This window comes from Camelina sativa, chromosome 5 (genome assembly GCF_030686135.1).
Source record: "Camelina sativa cultivar CO46 ecotype springtype chromosome 5, ASM3068613v1".
In the NCBI taxonomy this organism is placed as follows: Eukaryota; Viridiplantae; Streptophyta; class Magnoliopsida; order Brassicales; family Brassicaceae; genus Camelina; species Camelina sativa.
Window position 1 is genome coordinate 6,299,919 of NC_141884.1, and position 27,050 is coordinate 6,326,968.

Here is a 27,050-nt window from a genome sequence, read left to right on the forward strand (position 1 = left end):
TCTGGAATTATTTAGACTATATCTTTCAATCTAAATAGAAATGATTTTAATCCGACCATTCTCCAACTAAAATTGTTAATTAGTATTCACACATGTAAATATAACTATCTTATATTGAAATAATTACTTAAATTGAAGATATATCAACAACGGCTGTAAAAAATAATGGCTATAACCCACACGTTGTATAGTACATGTGCATGAGACATTGTGACCCATAGAGACTTCTTTTGTTAACACGTCTCGTAGTAGATATAGTTGTCATGGAAAGAGTCAAATACGATTTGGTTGTGGATCTTTTAGTGCCACTTTATAAGAGTTGAATGAAACTTTGATATTTCAAACAGAAATCGATTTTGGTACGTAATTTCTTCTTTATATATTAGTCTTTTGAGACTTGCATAGCATGAGAGCCCAAATTTGATTTTGCGTCTTGCGGATCAAGTCCCCTTTTATTTCATTTCTGAATAAAATATATTTGTAAGCTTTTCCAGTAAAGAAGAGTCAGACGACGCAAGATTCAGTTGTGAGAGCAGCATGCTCATCAGCCTTTGGGTTGCTGCTAAGATCAAGCAAGTCACAATTATGGAGAGGAGCTCGACTTGATAGGAGCGACTCAGGTAGAAAATCCAATGATCCTGAGTCTGTTAAGAAATAACATGTGCGTTGCGGTCCGTGTGAATACCAACCAGTCTGTTAAGAAAAATCCGGGGGGTTTGCAATATATATTTCCATAGGTACAGTGTGCAATGAGAACCCATCCAGGTTTGTGTGTTTGTTGTAAAGTGTATTACGTTTTCTGTTTTCATCTTGCGAGGGTTGTCACTTGTGTGTCATCTCTATTACCGAACTCAGGAAAGAAACATTCACACGAAAGTGTTGTAGGCTCTGGTCCTCTTTTTGTTGATTATAGATTTTTGAGGCTTCTGCTAGATATAGCTCTCTGAAAGAGTCCAACGTTTGATTTATCTTCATTTACTGTTTTATATGAAATTTTAATTAGTCTTTCAAGTTTCAACCACAAATTCGATCTTGGTAAAATTAGCAATTTCTCTTGGCCTCTTTTTGTTTATTTATATTCTTGAGATTTGCGGTAAGATGTGGCTATCAGCGAGCCTCCAAGTTGCTTTTTTGTGTCTGTGGATTATCTTCTTTTCGTTATGAAGATATGTCTGGAAACATTTCCTGCGAAGGATGTAGGATGGTCACAAACGGACAAACTACGTATTGGCCAAGAATGTCCTGTAATAAGCACAATCTGTGGACTTCATAAGAGGCGTTTGGCAAGTAAATTCTGCTTACGTCATCCATTACGTCTTCTGTTCACTTTATTTTTTGCTCTCCACGTATCTTATTCTATAAATATAATAAACCAAACCCAAACCAAAAAACTTGAGTTTCTTATCAAGGTTGAATTGAAATGGCTTCCGAAACAACCAATGAACCTTATCCTCTTCACTTTGTTCTCTTCCCCTTCATGGCTCAAGGCCACATGATTCCCATGATTGATATTTCAAGGCTCTTGGCTCAGCGGGGTGTGATGGTAACAATTGTTACGACGCCTCTCAATGCAAGGAGGTTTGAGAATGTCCTGAACCGTGCCATTGAGTCTGGCTTGACCATTAACTTAGTGCAACCGAAGTTTCCATATGAAGAAGCTGGTTTGCAAGAAGGACAAGAGAATATCGATTCTCTTGAAACGATGGAGCAGATGGTACCGTTCTTTAGAGCGACTAACTTGCTCGAAGAACCAGTCCAGAAGCTCATTGAAGAGATGAGCCCTCGACCAAGCTGTCTAATCTCTGATGTGTGTCTGCCGTATACAAGCAAAATCGCCAAGAAGTTCAATATACCAAAGATCGTCTTCCATGGCTTGGGTTGCTTTTGTCTTCTGTGTGTTCACGTTGTACGCAAGAACCGTGAGATCTTGGAGAATTTAAAGTCTGATGAGGAGTATTTCACTGTTCCTAATTTTCCTGATAGAGTCGAGTTCACAAGAACTCAAGTTCCGGTGGCAACATATGTTCCTGCGGAGTGGAGAGAGTTCTTGGACGGTTCGGTAGAAGCAGATAAGACATCTTATGGTGTGATAGTCAACACATTTCAAGAGCTCGAGCCTGATTATGTCAAAGACTTCAAGGAGGCAAGGTCCGGTAAGGCATGGACCATTGGACCCGTTTCCTTGTGCAATAAGGCGGGAGCAGACAAGGCTGAGAGGGGAAACAAATCAGACATCGATCAAGATGAATGTCTTAAATGGCTTGATTCTAAGGAACCGGCCTCTGTGCTCTACGTTTGCCTTGGAAGTAACTGCAATCTTCCTCTGTCTCAACTCAAAGAGCTAGGGCTAGGCCTTGAGGAATCCCAAAGACCTTTCATTTGGGTCATAAGAGGTTGGGAGAAGTACAAAGATTTAGTTGAGTGGTTCTCGGAAAGCGGATTTGCAGAAAGAATCAAAGACAGAGGACTTATTATCAAAGGATGGTCTCCTCAAGTCCTTATCCTTTCACATCATTCCGTTGGAGGGTTCTTAACGCACTGCGGATGGAACTCGACTCTTGAGGGAATTACCGCTGGTCTACCGCTGCTTACATGGCCGCTATTCGCAGACCAATTCTGCAACGAGAAACTGGTTGTGCAGGTATTAAAAACCGGTGTAAGAGCCGGGGTTGAGAAGCCTATGAAATGGGGAGAAGAGGAGAAAATAGGAGTGTTGGTGGATAAAGAAGGAGTGAAGAAGGCAGTGGAAGAGTTAATGGGTGAGAGTGATGATGCAAAAGAGAGAAGAAGAAGAGCCAAAGAGCTTGGAGAATTAGCTCACAAGGCTGTGGATGAAGGAGGCTCTTCTCATTCTAATATCACATTCTTACTACAAGACATAATGCAACTAGCACAATCCAATAATTGATTATACCACATCTTTCCATGGAAATTTAAACATTTAATATGACTTAAGCTTTAGAGCAATGTATTTTTTCTAAGATCATTGCAAAGTGGAAACCAGATCTTGCATAAGAATAGAGAGCTATTACATTACATTACAATGATCCATGATCGTAGGACATGTTTCTTATTCTAAGATCATCGTGAAGTGGAAACCAGATTGATAAACAATATAACAGAGAGCTATTACATTTCTTATTGCGCAAGTTACGAAGCAAGTGCTCCAATAGCTTAAATAATAGACCAGTTAAGGTTCAGATAGCTCTTGTTTCATCCATCATATGCTTTTGCACCGGTGATTGGAATTTGTGATAGTCAGGAAGTGTATTCCACCACTTTCTAAATGTCGAACCCTCCAGAAATATATCCTTATCATCAACTTCTCCTTCTGTGATCCATCCGTCAAGCAACCCTTCTAATGTCTTAACTCTTACCTTAACTTCCTCATATGGCTTTCCCTTGAGTTCTTCGACCTCAGCCCAAAAGCATGATCCGCACTCGGATCCTGATATCTTTAGCATCTCTTGCATTACGTCGGGTTGTAACCCTAAGTTAAGATCATTTACCTTGCTCCAAAACACATCTTATGCTATCTTGCCTGTTGACTTCAATTTACAATGTTCGTACCCTCTCTGAGCGTATATGTAACGGCTTGGTCTTCCTCTTGCCATGTACGGCCCTGTGTCTTCATTCTTTAAATGTCTATGGTAGTTTGAAATATCAAGAGGTTCAGTTAATCTGCGGTATTGAGTAGCTAAAGTGATCCAGTCTTCCCTGCCCTCGAATCCATCTGGAAGATGATCTTTCTTCACCAAACCAAGCCCTTCGTCAAAAATACCGGCTAACTCCACTCTCTTGACGTTTGCTTTGAAGTCATTCTCTTCATTTGAGAATCTGAAAGAATCGTAATACCCGTTTTTATGAGCTTGGCACTTTGGCTTGTATTCGTCCATTATCCAATTTAGTCTATCAACAATTTTATCTCTTTTGGAATCTATCTTCTTCTGATTTTCTTCCCGTTGCTTCTCAGCCTCTAATGCAGCATGAATGCATTGTTTGGCTCTTGTGCTCTGCAAAAAAAGGAAACATGAATGGTGTAGATGATAGCAAAAACATGCAAGGACAGAGTTATGAAGCTGCGAAAATTGAAAAAGAGAGTAAGATTTTACCACTCCAAGGTCATTGAGTGCTGAGCCTATTGAGTTTTCTCCATCCAGAAGCAGGTTATGTAGATCCAAATGATTAAGCAACTTAATCCCAATCGATTGTACCAGTCCCTCATAGCCATGGTGATCTGTAATGCTTCGAAATGGAATCGAAGACCATTCTTGTTCGTCGCTACACTGAGAAGTGTAAAACAACATTTGAAGAATGGCGTCTGAGTTGTTTACTACAACCAATCTTTTCTCTGTAGAGAAGACAAAAGTGCCTACTGGTCTATAAGGACTTAGCTCAAGAAAACTAGAAAGAGTTTCTAAAAACGCTTGACCGTTTCCAATCAGCTGATTGACAGCTTGGTAAGCAACAGTTGATGTGTCTCGCATCACCGTTTTGTAAAACTCTGTTATTTCCTCATCGTCCTCTTGGGTTGAAGAAACTCTTGTAGGATCCAATTGGCCAAGAACACAAGGTAGTGTTTGCTCTATCGATGCCTTCCAGAGCAAGCATAATCCGAGGGACAATATCGAATCTTGTGACAAAGTTCACGAAGAACCGGCTCCAGTTCTCTCTCCCAAGTGCGTGCTTGAAGATATAGTCACCAACCAAAGGAGCTCCAAATGTCACACAACGAGGCTCACGGACAACACTCGGATTGCGTATCAAGTACTTCTCCAAATACCAAACTGTTGCTAATATTGCAGTTGCTCCTCCTGAAGAATGTCCTGTGAACACAATCTCTTGTCCTCTATCAACCGCTCTTTGCACCTGAATAAAGCAAGTTTCAGACACAGTCTTTTCGATTAAAACACATTTTTAAGAAGGTTTCTGTTTTTTTACTTACAGAAGCATGAAATGAGGTTCTTGGACCAATGATGACTTCAATATTCTTGAGGAAAGCTTCGTTAACAGTAGCGTCAACGTTGTTGCCGATGCTTCTCATACAAGGAAACTCAACACGCTTCATCTTGATTTCTCCAAGTGGAGATTTATTACCCGTAGCGAACAAATCTTTCACCGTGAAAGATGGTCGGAAGGCGAAAAAAACGATTCCTCCGGCTTCTTCTTTGATATACGGCTCGGTTTGGTAAGCTCCTTTCGACACCATCCATGATTTGGTGATTAGATCACCATTGATTCCCATAAGAGCTTCAAAGGCCATTTTGATCTAATCTCTCTTTTCTTGTGGACTTTTTCTTCTCTCTTTGTCTTTTGAGTCGTCTTGCTTCTTTAGTCCTCCTCCTCTGTTAATTTATTACAGAGATAGAGACGGGAGTAATTACCCAAAATACCCCATCGGAATATTACAAATCAAAACACTGTACTGCTATTTGTTAAAGTTAACTAGGACTCAGACGCCGGAGACATGGCCGAGGAAATATTTTTAAAAAATGTAAATAAAATTTAAAATTTAAAATTATATATTATAAAATCATTTGAATATAACAGAATGGTTTGAAGACATAAACATTAAACATAAAATATTACTAAAAACACAATTATTAAAATGAAAACTTATTACAAAAAAATATTACGTAGAATAGACGTAACATTGTTTAAAATATTATAAATATATAAAATATTTTATGAAGAATTATGATAAAGAGTTACAATTAAAAAATTATTATAACAAAGTGATTCTAACTAAGAATATTGAACTGGTTGTAATTTCTAATAATAATTATAGTTACAAAATATATTTAATAATGAGTTCAAATGTATCAACAATAAATTAAAATTAAAATACACAACTTCTAAAAATAAAATTTTAAATATTATAATAATTTTTTACGAAAAGTTATGATAAATAGACACAACTGTAAATTATATATTAAATTTCTATATTGCTATAATTATTTCTAAAATTTTAGTTAGAATAACGTTGAATATTGGATATTAAAATTCAAATTATTTAGATTCAACATAAAACAAAAAATTTGTTTTAACAAAAAAATCATTGTTTTGCTATTGATGAAGAGACGAATATATAGAGAGTTCAAAAGATATGACTATTTAAATAGACATACCTATTAGAACGAAAAAGTTATGATGTAAATATATGAATAAAATATGGTGAAAAGACACAACTCTACATTGAATAGTTACAACCGTATAAATATTAAATAAATAAATAAAAATAATTATTTTACGAAAATGTACAACGAAAAGTCTCAACTGTTGTTCGCATTTATTCCGATTGTTATTATTATGTAGATTTAAAGTTTGAACATGATTAATTTTGTTTAGATAATCTAAGTGAATCTAGATTAACATGCATAATAATTTAAATTTAACAAACATAAACCTAAAGTTTTAAAATGTCTTCCACTTAGAAAAATAAGATCCAACGATTTGGATTTTTTCTCCAAATGAACAAATTAGAATTATGTATAAGACATACATATACAATTTTTGTTTTTTTTGGAATTATTTAGACTATAATCTTTCAATCTTAATAGAAATGATTTTAATCCGACCATTCTCCAACTAAAATTGTTAATTAGTATTCACACATGTAAACATAACTATCTTATATTAAAATAATCACTTAAATTGAAGATATATCAACAACGACTGTAAAAAATAATGGGCTATAACCCACACGTTGTATAGTACATGTGCATGAGACATTGTGACCCATAGAGACTTATTTTGTTAACACGTCTCTTAGTAGATATAGTTGTCATGGAAAGAGTCAAATATGATTTGGCGGTTGTGGATCTTTTAGTGCCACTTTATAAGAGTTGAATGAAACTTTGATATTTCAAACAGAAATCGATTTTGGTACGTAATGTCTTCTTTATATATTAGTCTTTTGAGACTTGCATAGCATGTGTAACAACTCATGACTCATGAGAGCCCAAATTTGATTTTGCGTCTTGCGGATCAAGTCCCCTTTTATTTTATTGCTGAATAAAATATTTTTGTAAGCTTTTCCAGTAAAGAAGAGTCACTAGACGAGTGGAGGCCAAGAAATATCCTCTTCGCTGACCAAATTTTCAATTATTATCTTATTACTTGATGTGTCTAGCGTCATCTATGGCATCATGTTGGTGAAGTCTTATCCGTCTTATATAATCTCACGATCACATACACACAAAGTCACACAATCCAAGAAACCACAAAACTTGAGTATTCCATATTGAGTTGGGACCGGTATGGCTTCGGAAAAATCCCACCAATTTCATCCTTCTCTTCACTTTGTTCTCTTCCCTTTCATGGCTCCGGGCCACATGATTCCTATGATTGATATCGCAAGACTCTTGGCTCAACGTGGTGTGACCATAACAATTGTAACGACGCCTCACAACGCAGCGAGGTTCAAGAATGTCCCATCGAGTCTGGCTTGCCCATCAACATAGTGCATGTGAAGTTTCCATCTCAAGAAGCTGGTGTGCCTGAAGGAAAAGAGAATATAGATTCGCTTGACTCGATGGGGTTGATGATGGCACCTTTCATTAAAGCGGCTAATATGCTCGAAGAGCCGGTCATGAAGCTTATGGAAGAGATGAAACCTAGACCAAGCTGTATAATTTCTGATTGGTGTTTGCCTTATACCAGCAAAATCGCCAATAAGTTCAATATACCAAAACTTGTTTTCCACGGCATGGGTTGCTTTTGTCTATTGTGTATGCATGTTCTACGCCAAAACCTCGAGATCTTGCAGAATGTGAAGTCGGAAAAAGAGTATTTCTTGGTTCCTAGTTTTCCTGATAGAGTTGAATTTACAACGCCTCAACTTCCTGTGAAAGCAAATGCAAGTGGGGATTGGAAAGTGTTCATGGACGAAATGGTAAAAGTAGAATACACATCATATGGTGTGGTAATCAACACATTTGAAGAGTTGGAGCCTGCTTATGTCAGAGACTACAAAGAGGCAAGGGCCAGAAAAGTATGGTCTATTGGACCCGTTTCCTTGTGCAACATGGTAGGAGCAGACAAAGCAGAAAGGGGAAACAAGGCTGCCATTGATCAAGATGAGTGTATTAAGTGGCTTGATTCTAAAGAAGAAGGCTCGGTACTCTATGTTTGCCTAGGAAGTATCTGCAATCTTCCTTTGGCTCAGCTCAAGGAGTTGGGGCTAGGCCTTGAGGAATCTCGAAGACCTTTCATTTGGGTCATAAGAAGTTGGGAGAAGAATAACGAGTTAGCTGAGTGGATTTCACAGAGCGGGTTCGAAGAAAGAATCAAAGAGAGAGGACTTATCATCAAAGGGTGGTCTCCTCAAGTCCTTATCCTATCACATCACTCCATTGGAGGGTTCTTAACTCACTGCGGATGGAATTCAATTCTTGAGGGAATAACTGCTGGTTTACCGCTCCTTACATGGCCGCTATTTGCTGACCAATTCTGCAACGAGAAATTGGTCGTGCAAGTACTAAAAGCCGGTGTAAGAGCCGGGGTTGAGATGCCTATGAAACCAGGAGAAGAGGAGAAAATAGGAATGTGGGTGGATAAAGAAGTAGCGAAAAAGGCGGTGGAAGAATTAATGGGTGAGAGTGATGAAGCAAAAGATAGAAGAAGAATAGCCAAAGAGCTTGGAGAATTGGCTCACAAGGCTGTGGAAGAAGGAGGCTCTTCTCATTCTAACATCACATTCTTGCTACAAGATATAATGCAACTAGCACAATCAAAGAATTGAGCATACGTCACTTTTTTTTTTGTTTATAAATATTTAAACAGCAAACAGTCTTTTATTTCCTAAGTTATATTTCTGAAGTCATCTTTAACTTCCTAAGAGTTGGTATAAATTTCGTTTAGACATATCTAAATATATAAGGCTGCGCCTAATAATCATAAACGAAAAACAAAGCTTTTTAAAGGGATTGACTTAATCTCATTTGTTGCTTTTTTTCTCGAACTTACTACTTTTTACCAGTCGCGGATCTTAGTTGATTAATAGTTGGAATACAATAAATAAATATAACTATAAGTTAAATAAAAAAAAGTTTTTAAAAATAGTAAATACAGTATGTCTCATAAATAATTGATGTAATGATATAATCCGTCAATTATTTAAGAAAATATACACTACATACCAAATTTTACTCTTTTATTTACAAAACGGGTGAAAAAAAAGAAATCATAAATTAATTTATAATTTTCCAAAGTTGACAGAAATGAATATATATATATATATATATATATATAATTAATTTACGAATTTCATTTATCACATATTATTAGTGTTTTTTCTAACAAATATCATATATATATATATATATATATATATAATTGTTGGTAATAGAATGTATAAGAATTGAATTGAACTTTAAAATGATAAATAGAAATCGATATTGATAATGTCCGAAAGAGCCATATTTTGTGTTTTTAAGACTTTTTATAGCATATGTATAGTTGACGAAGACTCCACGTCTGGTTTTTGTGTCTTTGTAAGCTTTTTCGGTAAAGAAAAGACACTTGAAAACGCATAATGGTCACAAAAGGACGACAGAAAAAAAGTTAAAAAATAAGGAAGCAATTGAGAGATAAGATTTAGTCAAGAAAGAGACTCAACCAACCCAAAGAGCAAAAAGCTGTCTGAAGTTCTTCCTATACCTTCTTGCCATGGTGGTGTTAATGATTTCTCGGTCTATAGTTTTGAAGATGGTAGATGGAGAAATGACTTGGCAGTTGTGTAGGATGTTATTCCGCTGCTTCCAGATTGCATAGACTGCTGCTTGAGCAGCGAGCTTTCTAAGCAGAGTTGGGGAAGAGGCTGAACTCCTTCTGATCCATTCCAAGAGGCTCTCCCAGTTTCTGAAGATGACTGGGGGAAGTCCAAGTCGAAGCAGAATTGATCTCCAGATGACAACACTAAAATCACAGGATAGGAGGAGATGGTCTCTCGTTTCCAAATGTGCAGAGCAAAGACAGCATGACGCCGAGACCTGCAGACCCCAAGAAAGAAGCCTTGCTCGCGTAGGAAGCCTGTTTAAATGAGCAATCCAGAAATGAAACGCATTTCGTGGGGTTGCACCCTTAAACCAGATAAGCTTTGACCAAGATTTTTCATCATCTCGCTGTCGAAGGATCTCCCATGTCTTTGAGGAAGAAAAACCTGTTGAAGCCTGATTATTGATAGACCAGCCGTAAGAATCCTGAGAAAGTGGCTGCAGCGGGAGAGGAATAGTGGTCAGGAAAATGTGAAGGTCCACCGCTTGCTGAGATCTTGGAGATGGCAGAGTCCAAATAACACCCGACGTTGCATCGGCTACCGAGGCTGTCAGTGGAACTTGCAGGTTTCTGGGGCCTTCTTCACCAAACACCTTTAAAAGGGGGCCAAAAGGGGTCCAAGAGCCATACCAAAAGCTAGCAGTGAGACCATTACCTATCGAGCACGTTAGAAATTTTTGTGCAAACCGCCTTAGCCGCAAGAGGCAACGCCAATTCCAAGTGTCATTGATATGTTCCTTGAGAGACCAAAAGTCAGAGATTCGCCCAGTGAGACCTCCTGGAAAATGATGGAGCCTATGCCAGGACGCCCAGAGAGAATTTGCATTTGAGAATAACAACCAAATGAATTTCAGGTTGAGGGTAAGATTCCATTCTGTGAACCTTCTGAGACCAAGTCCACCTTCCCTCTTAGGTAAACAAACTTGAGCCCAGGAAACCTTTGCCTTGTGGTGATTTTCAATACCACCTGACCAAAGGAAGCGAGAGCACAATGATTCAATCTCTCTAATGCAGCCTCTAGGCAGACGAAAGGTGGATATCCAGAAAACCACAATTCCAGAGATAACCGAAGCTAATAATTGGAGTCTTCCTGCAAAAGAGAGGGATTTGACTGCCCAGTGCATAAATTTGCTCTTCTGTTTGTCCACCAAAGGAGCATACTCAGAAATCTTTAACTTTCGGGACATTAAGGGGAGCCCCATGTATCTTATAGGTAAAGTAGCCTGAGGGAACCCATACTCTGCAATCGCTGCTTTCTCAGTGTGATCCACACCCGCAAGGAATAATTCTGTTTTGTCTCTATTCACTGTTAAGCCTGACCAACTAGCAAAGTCATCCAAGGTTTCACTTATACCGTGAAGTGAAGAGCTACCTCCATCGAAAAATATCATCACATCATCCGCAAACATCAAATGTGAAAGCTTCAAATCAGATGTTTTAGGATGATAGAAGATATAACCTGATGAGTACCTAGATAAAAGAAGCTTTGAGAAGACTTCCATAGCTAGGTCGAAGAGGTACGGCGACAAAGGGTCTCCCTGTCTAAGCCCTCTAGTACTCTTGAAAAAACCCCCTGATACTCCGTTTATTACTATAGAGAAAGATGGAGAAGTGATACACTCTTCGATCCATTTAATGAAAACCTCAGGAAGATTTATTCCTCGGAGAGTTGAGATTACGAAATCCCAGCGGATCGAGTCAAAAGCTTTTCGCAGGTCAACTTTGAGCATGCCACGAGGGTCAATGTTGGTCTTGTTGTATCCATGCACAATCTCGGTGGCAAGCAGGACATTCTCAGATAAGTTTCTGCCTTCAATGAAAGCCGTTTGGGAGGGAGAGATTATATCTGGGAGAATCGACTTGAGCCTGTTGGCGAGAAGCTTAGAAATTACCTTATATAAGGTATTTAGGCAAGAGATGGGTCTAAACTCTGAAGGGTTTGAAGGATTTTGAATCTTGGGGATGAGAACCAGAGAGGTAGCGTTCCACTGCTTTAGCAGCTTTCCCGAGGAGAAAAATTCCTTTATTGCTGCAGTTACCTCTCCCCCCACTATACTCCAGCACTGAGTGAAAAACTCTGCAGGGAAACCGTCGGGACCACTGGTCTTATTCTTAGGGAGAGAGCAGAAAGCTTCTTTAATTTCCTCGGATGAGAAAACCTTTGACAATTGGTTTTGCTGATCCACAGAGCAACGGAAATCGAGAAGGTTTGTGATATCTTCCTGAATGAATAGGGGAGGAGAGACATGACCGCCAAGAAGGTTTGAAAAATACTCAACACAAATATCTTGAATCCCTTCCAGAGAGTCCACCTTGTCGCCTACTTCATTTTCAATGTAATGTATGTGGTTTATAGCCCGCCTTGAGTTTGCCATTTTGTGGAAGTAAGTAGAATTACAATCCCCATCTCTCAGCCAAGTGATACTTGAACGCTGCCTAAAGAACTTTTCCTCTGCTGAAACCAGGAAGTGCCACTTTCTCTCATCCTCTTGAAGCTGTTCTGCATTGTGACGAGAAGGTGAGATTAGCATTTTGTTTTGACTCTGTAGTACCACCTCATGAGCCTCTGAAACTCTTTTCTCAATTCCGGAGTAGTTTGATCTGCTGAAGTCCCTGATAGGTTTCTTTAGGGCTCTCAGCTTTCTTGAGACTCGGAACATATCTGAGCTCACGAGGTTTACGGAGAACCAAATCTCTTGAACTAAATCGAAGAAGCCTTGGTCCTGGAGCAGATAATTGAAGAGCTTAAAAGGTTTTTTCTGACTCTGTCTTGGTGTAGAGAGGTTTACCGAGGAGCAGGCATGATCAGAGAAATCCGGTTCTCCAAAGAAACTGTAAGATAAAGGGAAATCCACGGACCATTGATCATTAACAACTACTCTGTCGAGTTTCTTCGCAATAGGTTCTTCTTTCCTCTTGTTCCACCATGTAAAGGAGAGACCTCTAAAAGTAAGATCAGAAAGTGAAGCATTGAAGAGACAATTTCTGAAATCTCTGGTAGCTCTATCAACCGTAAAGCCGTCTGAGGTGGAGTGCTCAGAAGGGTTGAGGGTTTGATTGAAATCGCCAAGAACAGACCATGCTTTACCTTGTAAGGAAGGGCTCTGGGATTGAGTGAGAATCTCATCCCAAAGAGACAGTCGGTCCGATTCTTCATTTGAAGCATATACAAAAGATACTATCGAGGGTTGGTTTGAAGTAGGCAGATGAACTTCACAGCTGACCATTTGGAGAGATTTCGAAAGAACAGTGACTTTTACTGCTGGATCCCAGAGAAACCAAATCTTTCCTAGTGGCGAGAATTCATAGTTTCCTTCATGCAGCCAACCTGGCAAAACGCTATTTATTAGCTTGGAAAACTTGTGCTGCTGCACATGAGTCTCGACGAGACAACCAAAAGTAGGCTTATTCCTGCGAAGCCATTTTTTAAAACCGGTACGGTGAGAAAGCTTATTAAAGCCTCGTACATTCCAGCAAAAAATATCTACACACATTAATATAAATATTAGTTGGATTTGAGGCTTTTGCCTCGTTCACGCTTGCGCTGCCTCTGCGACACCACCGTTGTGAACTCATAGTCATCGTAATCCTCATTACTCTCAGAAACTCCAGAATCAATTTGTTTTGGTAATCATCTATGTAAATCCAAACTACTTTCATTATTAATGATATTTACTCACTTAGCAAAAAAAAAAAAGGACGACAGAAGTATTGGTCACGAGTTGCCCTCTTGTAATAATAACCTCTGCCGATTATGTACAACAACTCTATTATTACGTCATCTACCGCATCATTTTGGTGCAGCCTTTTTTGGACCCCAAGTCTTCGTACCCGAGTTATATAATCTCACGATCACACTCGCAAACAATCCAAGAAACAAAAAAAATTTGAGAGTTCCTATTGAGTTGGTACGATATGGCTTCCGAGAAAACCCACCAAGTTTATCCTCCTCTTCACTTTGTTCTTTTCCCTTTCATGGCCCAAGGTCACATGATTCCTATGGTTGATATTGCAAGGCTCTTGGCTCATCGCGGTGCAACAGTAACTATTGTCACAACACGTTATAATGCAAGGAGGTTTGAGAATGTCTTAAGCCGTGCCGTCGAGTCTGGCTTGCCCATCAACATAGTGCATGTGAAGTTTCCCTATCAAGAAGTTGGTTTGCCAAAAGGAAAAGAGAATATAGATTCGCTTGACTCCATGGAGTTGATGGTACCTTTCTTTAAAGTGGTTAACATGCTCCAAGATCCGGTCATAAAGCTCATGGAAGAGATGGAATCTAGACCTAGCTGTATAATTTCTGATTTGCTCTTGCCGTATACAAGTAAACTCGCCAAGAAGTTCGATATACCAAAGATTGTTTTCCACGGCATAGGTTGCTTCTGTCTTTTGTGTGTGCATGTTTTACGTCGAAACCTCGACTATTTCCGGGTTCCTAATTTTCCTGATAGAGTTGAATTTACAAAGCCACAAGTTACAGTGGAAACAGATGCAAGTGGAGATTGGAAAGAGTTCTTGGACGAAATGGTAGAAGCCGAAGATACATCCTATGGTGTGATCATCAACACATTTGAAGAGTTGGAGCCTGCTTATGTCAAAGACTACAAAGAGGCAAGGGCCGGAAAAGTATGGTCAATTGGACCCGTTTCCTTGTGCAACAAGGCAGGAGTAGACAAAGCTGAGAGGGGAAACAAGGCGACCATTGATCAAGATGAGTGTCTTAAATGGCTTGATTCTAAAGAAGAAGGTTCGGTGCTCTATGTTTGCCTAGGAAGTATTTGCAATCTTCCTCTGGTTCAGCTCAAGGAGCTGGGTCTCGGTCTCGAGGAATCCCAAAGACCTTTCATTTGGGTCATAAAAGGTTGGGAAAAGTATAATGAACTATCTGAGTGGATGGTGGAGAGCGGTTATGAAGAAAGAATCAGGGAGAGAGGACTTCTCATTAGAGGGTGGGCACCTCAAGTCCTTATTCTTTCTCATCCTTCTATTGGGGGATTCTTAACACACTGTGGATGGAACTCGACTCTCGAAGGAATCACTTCGGGCATTCCACTGCTCACATGGCCGCTGTTTGGAGACCAATTCTGCAACCAAACACTGGTAGTGCAAGTACTAAAAGCTGGTGTAAGTGCCGGGGTTGAAGAAGTCATGAAATGGGGAGAAGAAGAGAAAATAGGTGTGTTAGTGGATAAAGAAGGAGTGAAGAAGGCAGTTGAAGACTTGATGGGTGAGAGTGATGATGCAAAAGAGAGAACAAAAAGAGTCAAAGAGCTTGGAGGATTAGCTCACAAGGCTGTGGAAGAAGGAGGCTCCTCTCATTCTAACATCACATTGTTTTTACAAGACATACGTCAAGTACAATCTGTTTGAATATTTTTATAAATACAAATTTACGTTTTTAGAGGGTTTAAATTAAGAACAAATTGTTTTTAATTTTTTACCTATCATCTCATGATGATGAATTGATAATTAAAAAATAAAAACAGTATACTAAACTCTTTTTGCTTGGTACGTGTAGATTTCTTTATTTGATTTTGGTAAATTAACAAAAATGCTGTAGATTGTATTCTTTTTATAAATGATTTTATGTTATATATTGAAAAATACTTTGTTGTTCACCTCCTCATTCTCAACCAATCAGAATCTTCTATACATTATTTCATTTAAAAAATAAATCAAAATTAAATTAATGAAACAAATTCTGTATACTTTTAATTAATGAAAGTTAAATATTTGCTTATTAGATTTACAATTAGAACAAAATTATGTGTCGGTTTGGGTTTACAAATAAGATGATTAGGATTTAGATTTTACAATTAAAACTAAATTATATGTAAGTTTAGGTTTACAATGGTTAGAGTTTAGATTTTATAATTAAAACAAAATTATATATCGATTTAGGTTTACAATTGAAGTGGTTAAGGTTTAGATTTTATAATTAAAATGAAATTATATGTCGGTTTAGGTTTACAAATGCGATGATTAGGGTTTAGATTTTACAATTAGAACAAAATTATATGTCAGTTTGGATTTACAAAAATAAGATGATTAAAGTTTAGATTTTACAATTATAATAGAATTATATGACGGTTTGAGTTTACAAATGAGATTGGTTAGAGTTTAGATTTTACAATTAAAATAAAATTATATATCGGTTTGGGTTTTATAAAAGAGCGGTTAAATTTTTAATTTTATAATAATGTATACAGATTTTGTTTCCTTATTTTATAAGAATGTGAATGAATAGGTTCTCAAATGTATTTTGACATATCATATTTTCATTAGTTAAAATAAAGAGAGGTGAAAAAGGAGGTGAACTAAAGAATAGGTTCCTTTTATAAATGATTATATATATAATATATGTATATATATTTCTACCTGTGTATCATTTTCTTTTTTCTTTAGGAGATTATCTTCCTTCTTTAGTGTCAATACTAATTATGTCAACTATTAAATTATATATATTTATTTCTATCTGTGTATCATTTTTTTTTCTTCAGGAGATTATCTTCCTTCTTTAGTGATACTAATTACGTCATCTATTATATATGGTTAATTGTTTTTTCTTGTTCTATATATTCACGATTTTCTTGCATCTATATATTTTATATGCACACACTCATATTCCAACCGAAATAAAAATCTGGAGCAGATGTGGCTTTTGAAGATAGCCACCAGTCCCACCACTCACATTCTTCACTTCACTTTGTTCTCTTCCCCTTCATGGCTCAAGGCCATATGATTCCCATGGTTGATATCGCAAGGCTTTTGGCTCAGCGCGGTGCAACCATAACCATTGTCACAACGCCTCACAACGCAGCAAGGTTCAAGAATGTCCTAAACCGTTCCATCGAGTCTGGCTTGCCCATCAACATAGTGCATGTCAAGTTTCCATATCAAGAAGCTGGTTTACCAGAAGGACAGGAGAATTTGGATTTGCTTGACTCAATGGATTCAACTCTACAATTCTTTAAAGCGGTTAACACGCTTGAAGAACCGGTCATGAAGCTCATGGAAGAGATGACACCTAGACCAAACTGTCTGGTTTCTGATATGTGTTTGCCTTACACAAGCAAAATCGCCAACAAGTTCAACATACCAAAGATCGTTTTCCATGGCATGTCATGCTTTTATCTTCTGTGTATGCTACTTCTACGCAGAAACCGTGAGATCTTCGACACTATAAAGTCGGACAAAGAGTATTTCCTAATCCCTTATTTCCCTGACAGGATCAAATTTAGGGAACCTCAAGTTCATGTCGAAACTGATGCTGATGGAGAGTGGAAAGTTTTCATAGACGATATGGTAGAGGCTGATAACAAATCATATGGTGTTATCGTCAACACATTTCAGGAATTGGAGCCTGCTTATGTCAAAGACTACAAAAAGGCAAGGGCCGGAAAAGTATGGTCCATTGGACCCGTTTCCTTGTGCAACAAGGCAGGAACAGACAAAGCTGAGAGGGGAAACAAGGCGACCATTGATCAAGATGAGTGTCTTAAATGGCTTGATTCTCAAGAAGAAGGTTCGGTGCTCTATGTTTGCCTAGGGAGTATCTGCAATCTTCCTCTGGATCAGCTCAAGGAGCTCGGGCTATGCCTCGAGGAATCCCAAAGACGTTTCATTTGGGTCATAAGAAGCTGGAAGAAGTATAATGAGTTAGCTGAGTGGATAACACAGAGCGGTTTCGAAGAAAGAATCAAAGATAGAAGCATTCTCATAAAAGGATGGTCTCCACAAATGCTTATCCTTTCACATCCTTCCATCGGAGGGTTCTTAACACACTGCGGATGGAACTCAACTCTAGAGGGGATAACCGCTGGTCTACCACTGCTTACATGGCCGCTATTTGCAGATCAATTCGGCAACGAGAAATTGGTTGTGGAGGTACTAAAATCCGGAGTCAAAGTTGGTGTTGAGGAGCCTATGAAATGGGGAGAAGAGGAGAAGATAGGAGTGTTGGTGGATAAAGAAGGAGTAAAGAAGGCAGTTGAGGAGTTAATGTGTGAGAGTGATGAAGCAAAAGAGAGAAGAATAAGAGCCAAAGAACTTGGAGAATTAGCTCACAAGGCTGTGGAGGAAGGAGGCTCTTCTCATTCTAACATTACTGTCTTCTTACAAGACATAATGCAGCAGGTGAAATCCAAGAACTGATTACATCATTGTTTAGTAATATTATGATAGTTATCTATATTATTTCCGTATGATAGTTATCTATATTATGGTCTAGATTTGCTTGAAATGTTAAATTTTAAAACTGCATTTGGTTGATGAAATTTCAAATTTTTTTATGAACCTCTCACTGTTTTTCGTTTTTTTTTTATTATTAATTTTTTTAAGGAGAAGGTTTAAGACGGCTACTAGAAGTCTTCAATTCTAAAATTTTTAAAAACCTCTAATGCTTCAATTGGTTGAACATTTTTAAATTTTTGAAGATTTTAGTATGAAAAATGACATAAAATCTACCATCCGTCTCCTCCTTAAAAATATTCATTAAAAAAAAAAAAAAACAGTGAGAGATTATAGAGGAAAATATCCATACGTTCAATAGTAATTTAATTTTTAATTCCACTTTTTGTGATTTTCAAATCCATTTTGTTTGACTTTTCTAATTCCACTTGTGTGATTTTAAGAATCAATCAATCACATAAAATTTCAAATCCTAAGATGATTTTCAAATCTACTAACATTCACTACTAAATCCTGAATTAATCCGTTGGATTTGTTCTGTTACCAATCTGAAGTTTCAACAATCAAAATATTTTGACATAAGAAAAATGTATTTACCGGATTCTAATATAATAATATCCTATAAAGATCAATCATTAAATCTGGAGTAAGAAAACAAATACTATAAATCAAACACTTTGATTTATTTTTATTTTGAAGACATATTCATCAAGGTTATGATGGGGCCTTTTGGCTGCTTTGAGAGTTCGACTTTGTTTTTCTTCTAAATTCTTTCATCCAATATTTGATATATTTGTTTTTTTTTGCGGCTGTGAAATCTTCACAATAATTTCGACGTAGTTATAAAATATATTTTCTCAAATATTTGAAAATTATGAATGCGAAAGAACACTTGAATGCCCGACACGATATATTTACTTAGTATTGTGAACCACTTGTGTTCTGTAACTGTAACGAATAAGCCAAATTTGCTTTTTGTTCTTTCTTACATCACATTTTAATTATCTCTTTAACTTCCAAGGCTATTTATCCTTTTCATGAGTCGATGAATATAAATATATATGTATTGCACAGAGAAACACACACACACACACACACACACACACAAAATCAGAATCAAAGCAAAACAAAAACCAAAAAGAACATAATTAAGAGAGTATCATGGCATCCGAAACTACCCACCAGTTTCCTTCTCTTCACTTTGTTCTCTTCCCTTTTATGGCCCAAGGTCACATGATCCCCATGGTCGATATTGCTAGGCTCTTGGCTCAGCGAGGGGTGACTATAACCATTGTCACGACGCCTCACAACGCAGCCCGGTTCAAGAACGTTCTCAGCCGGGCCATCCAGTCCGGCTTGCCCATCAATCTTGTGCAGATAAAGTTTCCATCTCAAGAATCGGGTTCATCGGAAGGACATGAGAATTTGGACTTGCTCGATTCGTTGGGGGCGTCATTAAACTTCTTCCAAGCAATTAATAGGCTCGGGGAACCGGTCGAGAAGCTCTTGAAAGAGATTCAACCTAGGCCAAGCTGCATAATCGCCGACATGTGTTTGCCTTATACAAACAAAGTTGCCAAGAACCTTGGTATACCAAAAATCATCTTTCATGGCATGTGCTGCTTTAATCTTCTTTGTATGCATATTATGCACCAAAACCACGAGCTCTTGGAAAATATAGAGTCTGAAAAGGAGTACTTCTCCGTTCCAAATTTCCCTGACAGAGCTGAGTTCACAAAAGGTCAGCTTCCAATGCTCTTACCTGCTGGAGATTGGAAAGAGTTTCTTGACGGAATGACAGAAGCGGATAACACTTCGTATGGTGTGATTGTTAACACGTTTGAAGATCTGGAGCCAGCTTATGTTAGAGACTACAAGAAAGTTAAAGCGGGTAAGGTATGGAGCATCGGACCGGTTTCCTTGTGCAACAAGGTAGGAGAAGACAAAGCTGAGAGGGGAAACAAGGCGGCCATTGATCAAGAAGAGTGTATTAAATGGCTTGATTCTAAAGAAGAAGGGTCTGTGCTATATGTTTGCCTTGGAAGTATATGCAATCTTCCTCTGTCTCAGCTCAAAGAGATCGGGTTAGGCCTTGATGAATCCCAAAGACCATTCATTTGGGTCATAAGAGGTTGGGAGAAGTATAACGAGTTAGTTGACTGGATCTCAGAGAGCGGTTTTAAAGAAAGAACCAAAGAGAGAGGCCTTCTCATAAGAGGATGGTCATCTCAAATGCTTATCCTTTCACACCCTGCTGTTGGAGCCTTCTTGACACATTGTGGATGGAACTCGACTCTTGAAGGAATCACTTCAGGTGTTCCATTGCTCACTTGGCCACTGTTTGGAGACCAGTTCTGCAACGAGAAGCTGACGGTGCAGGTACTAAATGCCGGTGTGAGAGCCGGGGTTGAAGATACCATGAGATGGGGAGAGGAGGAGAAAATAGGAGTATTGGTGGATAAAGAAGGAGTGAAGAAGGCAGTGGAAGAACTAATGGGTGATAGTAATGATGCAATGGAGAGAAGAAAAAGAGTCAAAGAGCTTGGAGAATTAGCTCACAAGGCGGTGGAGGAAGGAGGCTCTTCTCATTCCAGCATCACATTATTGCTTCAAGACATAATGCAACTGCAGGCATAATCCAAGAACTGATTGTAACGTTTCTTGGTTATATCCAAAAAAAGAAAATGATTGTAACGTCAGTTCTTGTTGAAGAAAAATTTGTAATTTTTTAGTATTTAAATTTTCTATACTCTCAAATCTAATTATAATATGATGATACTCAGTTACTCACAGCCTGTTCTTCAAATAAGTAGTACATAGTTAAGATTAAGTAACCGACGTCTATTAATATGTAAGTATATAACGTCCCAATTAAAAAGACAAAAGACAAAAAAAAAAAAAAAGCTTATGTACAATGAAGTAGAAGAAAAACACAAGTTCTAATATTATTTTTAGTTGTAGAAGAGTGTAGAAACCTTCTGAAGTGGTCCTGCATGAGGAGGATCGCAACTTTGCTTCTAGCGGCTCCTCAAGAGTTTAGACATATCAACACTTTTGTTTGTTCACTCTTGTAGTCTTGTTGAAGACGTAACAACAACTCTTTCCCATCGATCATGACAACTGTTCATGATGTTTATATCGTAATGCAAAACTAAAAGATAAAGAGACTTGTAATATATGACAAGTGACAACAAAAATGTTACATGTTTGGTCAGACCCTTTTATGTTCACTTTTCACTTATATTGTAATTTTTCTAGTTACAAATATAATATGGGCTTTAAAATTATCTGACTTCCCAATCACCTCTCAAGTTTAATAACTCGTTACTGCCACGTGGAAAAGTGAATCGAAAGGGTGAAAAGGATCAGTGCGGTGGTCGCCGGCGAGGACGTGCTCGTCGAAATAAACTCCTCCAACCTAATTCTCCCCAAGGTGAGATTATTAAGCTCATCAAATAATTCACTTCTCACTCTTGCCTTCGTGGGCACTTCTTAGATCACTGTGTTCTCACTTAAATTTTGGTTTTTTTTTTGCTACTTTAGGTTATGATGGGGCCTTTTTGATGCTTTGAGGTTTGTTGTCCAAATGTTATAAAAAGAAGGACCCTTCGAGTTTGCCTTAAATTATTTCACGTAATATTATTTTTTTTTTTCTGCGGCTGTGAAATCTTCACTATAATTTCGACGTAGTTCTCAAAGATATTTTCTCTTACTTTTTTGGGCTTATATGAAAGTATGAATACGAAAGAACACTTGAGCTCCCGAAAGGATAAAATTTCATATGTTACTCAGTATTGTGAACCACTCGGTCTTCTGTAACTGTAACGAATAAGCCAATATGCTTTTTGTTCTTTCTTGCATCACACATTTTAATTATGGGTTTGTTTTCATGGCTATTTATAGCACAGAGAAGAAACACACAAAATCAGAATCAAAGCAAAACAAAAACAAAAAGAACTTAAGAGAGTTCCTCATGGCATCCGAAACTAGCCACCAATTTCCTTCTCTTCACTTTGTTCTCTTCCCTTTTATGGCCCAAGGTCACATGATCCCCATGGTCGATATTGCAAGGCTCTTGGCTCACCGAGGGGTGACTACAACCATTGTCACGACGCCTCACAACGCGGCCCGGTACAAGAACGTTCTCAGCCGGGCCATCCAGTCTGGCTTGCCCATCAATCTTGTGCAGATAAAGTTTCCATCTCAAGAATCGGGTTCATCGGAAGGACATGAGAATTTGGACTTGCTCGATTCGTTGGGGGTGTCATTAACCTTCTTTCAAGCAACTAATATGCTGGGGGAACCGGTCGAGAAGCTCTTGAAAGAGATTCAACCTAGGCCAAGCTGCATAATTGCCGACATGTGTTTGCCATATACAAACAGAGTTGCCAAGAGCCTTGGCATACCAAAAATCATCTTTCATGGCATGTGTTGCTTCAATCTTCTTTGTATGCATATTATGCACCAAAACCACGAGCTCTTGGAAGCGTTAGAGTCTGAAAAGGAGTACTTCTCCATTCCAAATTTCCCTGACAAAGTTGAGTTAACAAAATCTCAGCTTCCAACTATCTTAGCTCCTGGAGATTGGAAAGAGTTTCTTGACGGAATAACAGAAGCGGATAACACTTCGTATGGTGTGATTGTTAACACCTTTGAAGAGCTTGAGCCAGCTTATGTTAGAGACTACAAGAAAGTTAAAGCGAGTAAGGTATGGAGCATCGGACCGGTTTCCTTGTGCAACAAGGTAGGAGAAGACAAAGCTGAGAGGGGAAACAAGGCGGACATTGATCAAGAAGAGTGTATTAAATGGCTTGATTCTAAAGAAGAAGGTTCGGTTCTATATGTTTGCCTTGGAAGTATATGCAATCTTCCTCTGTCTCAGCTCAAAGAGATAGGGTTAGGCCTGGAGGAATCCCAAAGACCATTCATTTGGGTCATAAGAGGTTGGGAGAGATATAACGAGTTAGTTGACTGGATCACAGAGAGCGGTTTTAAAGAAAGAACCAAAGAAAGAGGCCTTCTCATAAGAGGATGGTCACCTCAAATGCTTATCCTTTCACATCCTGCCGTTGGAGGATTCTTGACACACTGTGGATGGAACTCAACTTTCGAAGGAATCACCTCGGGAGTTCCATTGCTCACATGGCCATTGTTTGGAGATCAGTTCTGCAACCAGAAACTGGTTGTGCAGGTGCTAAAAGTAGGTGTAAGTGCCGGGGTTGAAGAGGTCATGAGATGGGGAGAAGAAGAGAAAATAGGAGTGTTGGTGGATAAAGAAGGGGTAAAGAAGGAAGTGGAAGAGTTAATGGGTGATAGTAATGATGCTAAGGAGAGAAGAAAAAGAGTCAAAGAGCTTGGAGAATTAGCTCACAGGGCCGTGGAGGAAGGAGGCTCTTCTCATTCCAACATTACATTATTGCTACAAGACATAATGCAACGGGCAGTACAATCCAAGAACTGATTGTAACGTTTCTTGGTTTTACCCAAAAAAAGAAAATGAACGTACGTTGGTTTTTTGATTTTTGTTTCATCCAAAAATGAAAACTATTGTACGTTGGTTCCCTGATTACATCTTTGTTGAAGAAAAATTCATATAAAATTATTTAAAATTACCTATACTTCTACGAATCTAGAAATAATATCATACTAAGATTATTAAGTAATCGTCTTCTATTAAAATTATGTAACTCAATTTAAACGACGCTAAAAAAAAAATGTTATGTAGAATGAAAGTAGAAGAAAAACAAAATTTAAAAAATTCGTTTTAGTTGTAGAAGAGTGTAGAAACCTGCTCAAGTGGTCCTGTATGAGGAGGATATATCTCAACTTCATCAATATTGCTTGCTTCTTGCGGCTCCTTAAGAGTTGAAGACTTATCAAAAACTCTCTCCCCCTCGATCATGACAACTGTTGAGGATGTTTTTATCTTAAAGATGATGATATTACGAAAGAGACAAATGACAACAAAGTGTTCACTTTTTTCACTTACGTAAAATTATCCTAGTTAAAAATATATAATGGGCTTTAAAAATTATTTTTACATAAAGGCCCAATAATAATATCTCAAGTTCAATAACTGTTTACGAACCACTGCCACGTGGAAAAGTGAATCAAAAGGGTGAAAAGAATCAGTACGGTGGTCGCCGGCGAGGACGTGCTCGTCGAAATAAACTCCTCCAACCTAATTCTCCCCAAGGTGATATTTTTATCAGACAATTCACTTCTCAATCTTGCCTTCGTGGGCTCTTCTTAGATCACTGTGTTCTCACTCAAATTTTGGGGTTTGTTCCTTTAGATTTTGATATTATCGAAATTTTCGTAAAAACCCTAATGTTGTTTGGTTAAAAGGAGTGAACTTGCAGAGGTTATCAATGGAAATCGATAAAGAGGAGCCAGTGGTGTTCTTGGACCGTACAACCCGAGCAACTCGGGGTAAACGGTAAGAAACAACTTCGAGCTAAAACCTTCTTACTTGATTAATGTGTGTGTTTGTGTTTTTGGAATCTTTTTAGTCTCATTACTTTTCTTGTTTGCAAGGATGACCAAGTTGCTTGATGACGAAGTAGAAGAAGATGAACAGTTTTGGAATCAAGAAGCTCTTAAAGAGGTTTGTTTTGTTATAAATTGATAGATGTTATAATACATAATGGAACAATCCAATACTATTGCAGATGTATTTTTGTATGTATGTTGTCAATTTTTATATATCTCTCTTTTATCTTTGCTATATGCAGGAGGAACATGATGATGAATATGAAGCAGAAGGTGAAGTTGCTGATGAATTTGATAGCGACTTCAATGACGATGTAGTTTTTATATACTGCTTGTATATTCAGTTCTTATTCTTCACCAAGCTGTTGCTCTAGTTCCATTTTTATTAAGCTTCTTTTATTTGCTTTTGTTTGGGAATAGGAGCCCGAGCCAGAAGCAGTAGCAGAAAATGAAAAAGTAGAGAGGTTTGTCTCGTTTTGGCATTTTCAGTAGCTCATTATGTGATTGATGACTATGATGTGAATTTGTTTTAGTTTTGTTACAATTGTACACATTGTTGCAGGGATCAGCCAAAGAAGCGGCTGATTTACCCTGGGAAACCTGCATCAAAGAAAAAGAAGAAGAAGACGAAGGTAATTTCAAAACTAGAAGATACTCCTGCAGATGAGAAGCCAGGTGAAGGAATGGGAAACAAGGAACAAGACGAAAAGGAAGAGAATGAAGCACAAGAAGATATGGAAAGTGAGAAGGTCATTAGGAAATCTACCCGGACTTCAGTAGTTGTGCGGCAAGCAGAAAGAGATGCGTTGCGTGCTGCTATACAGGCGACAACAAAGGTTTCCACAGAACTCATCCTCATTAGCTATCTCCCTTTGTTTTAGTCTTGCCATGTTGACTTCGTTCTTGTGTTTGTTCAGCCAATACAAAGGAAAAAAGTAGGGGAGGAAAAACGGATGACGCAAGAAGAAATGCTTCTGGAAGCTGCTCAAACAGGTTTGGATTTATGATGCTGCATCCGTTTTTTCCTGTCAGAAACTCAAATTGCTAACGTCAGTTTTTTTGCAGAAATCATGAATTTGAGGAATTTAGAACGTGTCTTGGCAAGGGAAGAAGAAGTGAAAAAGAAAGCGATTGTGCATAAAGCAGTCTACAAGGGTCCTCAGAGTCGGTATATTTCAAAAGATGGTAAGCTCTCCAGCAAAATAGTATTCAATCTAAACGGATATTTCCAGGCTAAGATCTGTAAATGTTTAAACTTCTAACTTTACATGCAGGATGCAACTATTTAGAATTCAGTAATGGTGCGTCGTTCAATTCAGAGTTGTCAACGAAGTTTGTTCCCTGTAAGTAATTTTGTTCTAAGTTGTGTTTAGAGATGAACATAAATGTGTTCATATTGAACTATAGTTCTATACTGATCTCTGTCTGTATATTGGTTTGTTTTCTCTTTTCCAGATCCAGAAAAAGCTTTATGTGTGATTACGGGATTACCTGCCAAGTAAGAGTTTTTCTATTCATCTATTTTGTCATTAGAAGAACAAGATCCCGTGGAGTAAACGCAAGTAGAACCTTTGTAGGTCTACTAAAAAGAAGTTATCAGTTTGTTTTTGTTATACACACCTATTGAAAAAATGATGTTCTACACAAGCAACCTGATTGTCTTTTCTCTGCAATTCTAAACTAGTTTTTAACTGTTGTGTATTGGTGATGATACAGGTACCGCGATCCAAAAACTGGTCTTCCTTATGCAACTAAAGACGCCTTCAAAGCAATACGTGAAAGGTAATTTAAAAATTTCTGCATCTTTGATTTCATCTATAGAATTATTCCTTCGTTATTTCCTCCTAATGGATCAAAACAAATGAACGTTGTCAGGGAAACACGCTTTTACATTGCCATTTGACTTTAGTTTTAGAATCTGATATATTCAACACATGTTATGTTTTTGGTTTTCTTGAAGGTTCATGGACGAACACGATGGTTTGAGAAAGAAAATGGAGATGGGAGATTTGTTTTATACACTTGTGGCGAAAGGTTTTACAAGAAAACAAAAGAGAACAAAGATTCCGAGGCTAAACAAATCATTTACCCTCAGAAACTCAGCTCGTTTCCTTAGGTTCGAGTCTGAAGAAGAAAGTGAAGAAGATTCAGAATAATAATAACCACCTCTCCCTGCTCTGCTTTGGTAAGTATATTAAAACAAAAGCCTTTGTTTCCTTGAAACATGATCATGCCACTTACAGTCGTAATCATGTTCTGTAGAACTTACAGCTCACATCACATGATTGGAACTTCCCACAACCAGTCTTGTGTATAAAATCATCAAATGGTTTTGGTTCTCAGAGATTAGAACATTAATGGAGGAAGTTCTCATGATTAGAGCTTGAAATTGAAACAGCACTCTAATCAGAAAGAGTGATCCTCCCAACCAGAACCTACGACACCATCACCGAATCAGAGAGGAAAAAAAGTGTAATTTTATATATTTTCTTGACCTTGTAAATTCATGTAACTCTCTCTACTTAACTTGTGACATGAAAGATTATATTTTTTGGTTCAGGTAATATCAATTTCACATTTAACCGAACCGA

General features: G+C 37.9%; 3 protein-coding genes and 5 pseudogenes across 10 annotated transcripts; 7 read left to right on the forward strand and 1 right to left on the reverse strand.

Moving 5' to 3' along the window:
* The first annotated feature begins 1,420 nt into the window (after positions 1-1,420).
* LOC104788953 (UDP-glycosyltransferase 73C5 pseudogene) lies at positions 1,421-2,967 on the forward strand (annotated as a pseudogene). The gene has a single exon (XR_015558254.1). The product of XR_015558254.1 is annotated as a UDP-glycosyltransferase 73C5 pseudogene (transcript).
* A 25-nt stretch (positions 2,968-2,992) lies between these two features.
* On the reverse strand, positions 2,993-5,310 carry LOC104785843 (protein EDS1B-like; annotated as a pseudogene). Its single transcript, XR_015558253.1, has 3 exons — positions 4,946-5,310; positions 4,113-4,869; positions 2,993-4,013 (listed from the first exon to the last, which is right to left on the reverse strand). The product of XR_015558253.1 is annotated as a protein EDS1B-like (transcript).
* Positions 5,311-6,908: 1,598 nt separating this feature from the next.
* Positions 6,909-8,865, forward strand: LOC104785844 (UDP-glycosyltransferase 73C3 pseudogene; annotated as a pseudogene). Its single transcript, XR_015558255.1, has one exon. The product of XR_015558255.1 is annotated as a UDP-glycosyltransferase 73C3 pseudogene (transcript).
* A 4,827-nt stretch (positions 8,866-13,692) lies between these two features.
* LOC104788954 (UDP-glycosyltransferase 73C4 pseudogene) lies at positions 13,693-15,147 on the forward strand (annotated as a pseudogene). Its single transcript, XR_015558256.1, has one exon. The product of XR_015558256.1 is annotated as a UDP-glycosyltransferase 73C4 pseudogene (transcript).
* Positions 15,148-16,397: 1,250 nt separating this feature from the next.
* Positions 16,398-18,074, forward strand: LOC109132820 (UDP-glycosyltransferase 73C4 pseudogene; annotated as a pseudogene). Its single transcript, XR_015598429.1, has one exon. The product of XR_015598429.1 is annotated as a UDP-glycosyltransferase 73C4 pseudogene (transcript).
* A 927-nt stretch (positions 18,075-19,001) lies between these two features.
* LOC104785845 (UDP-glycosyltransferase 73C1) lies at positions 19,002-20,757 on the forward strand. Its single transcript, XM_087513206.1, has one exon. It carries the CDS (start codon positions 19,129-19,131, stop codon positions 20,602-20,604), a length of 1,476 nt encoding a protein of 491 aa, XP_087369332.1. The 5' UTR covers positions 19,002-19,128; the 3' UTR covers positions 20,605-20,757.
* Positions 20,758-21,649: 892 nt separating this feature from the next.
* Positions 21,650-23,585, forward strand: LOC104785847 (UDP-glycosyltransferase 73C1). The gene has a single exon (XM_010511137.3). The coding sequence runs from the start codon at positions 21,806-21,808 to the stop codon at positions 23,426-23,428; it is 1,623 nt and encodes a 540-aa protein (XP_010509439.3). The 5' UTR covers positions 21,650-21,805; the 3' UTR covers positions 23,429-23,585.
* A 474-nt stretch (positions 23,586-24,059) lies between these two features.
* LOC104785846 (SWR1 complex subunit 2) lies at positions 24,060-27,046 on the forward strand. 3 transcript variants are annotated; one of them, XM_010511136.2, is made up of 13 exons: positions 24,060-24,163; positions 24,330-24,406; positions 24,505-24,574; positions 24,702-24,773; positions 24,880-24,923; positions 25,022-25,295; positions 25,377-25,452; positions 25,525-25,644; positions 25,734-25,802; positions 25,915-25,957; positions 26,176-26,241; positions 26,420-26,644; positions 26,722-27,046. In XM_010511136.2, exons 2-12 carry the CDS (start codon positions 24,339-24,341, stop codon positions 26,613-26,615), a joined length of 1,098 nt encoding a protein of 365 aa, XP_010509438.1. In that variant the 5' UTR covers positions 24,060-24,163; positions 24,330-24,338; the 3' UTR covers positions 26,616-26,644; positions 26,722-27,046. The 3 variants fall into 3 exon arrangements, with proteins under 3 accessions (XP_010509438.1, XP_010509436.1, XP_019101285.1); XM_010511134.2 differs by having other exon boundaries at positions 24,078-24,163; positions 24,316-24,406; XM_019245740.2 differs by having other exon boundaries at positions 24,106-24,248.
* Positions 27,047-27,050: the final 4 nt, after the last annotated feature.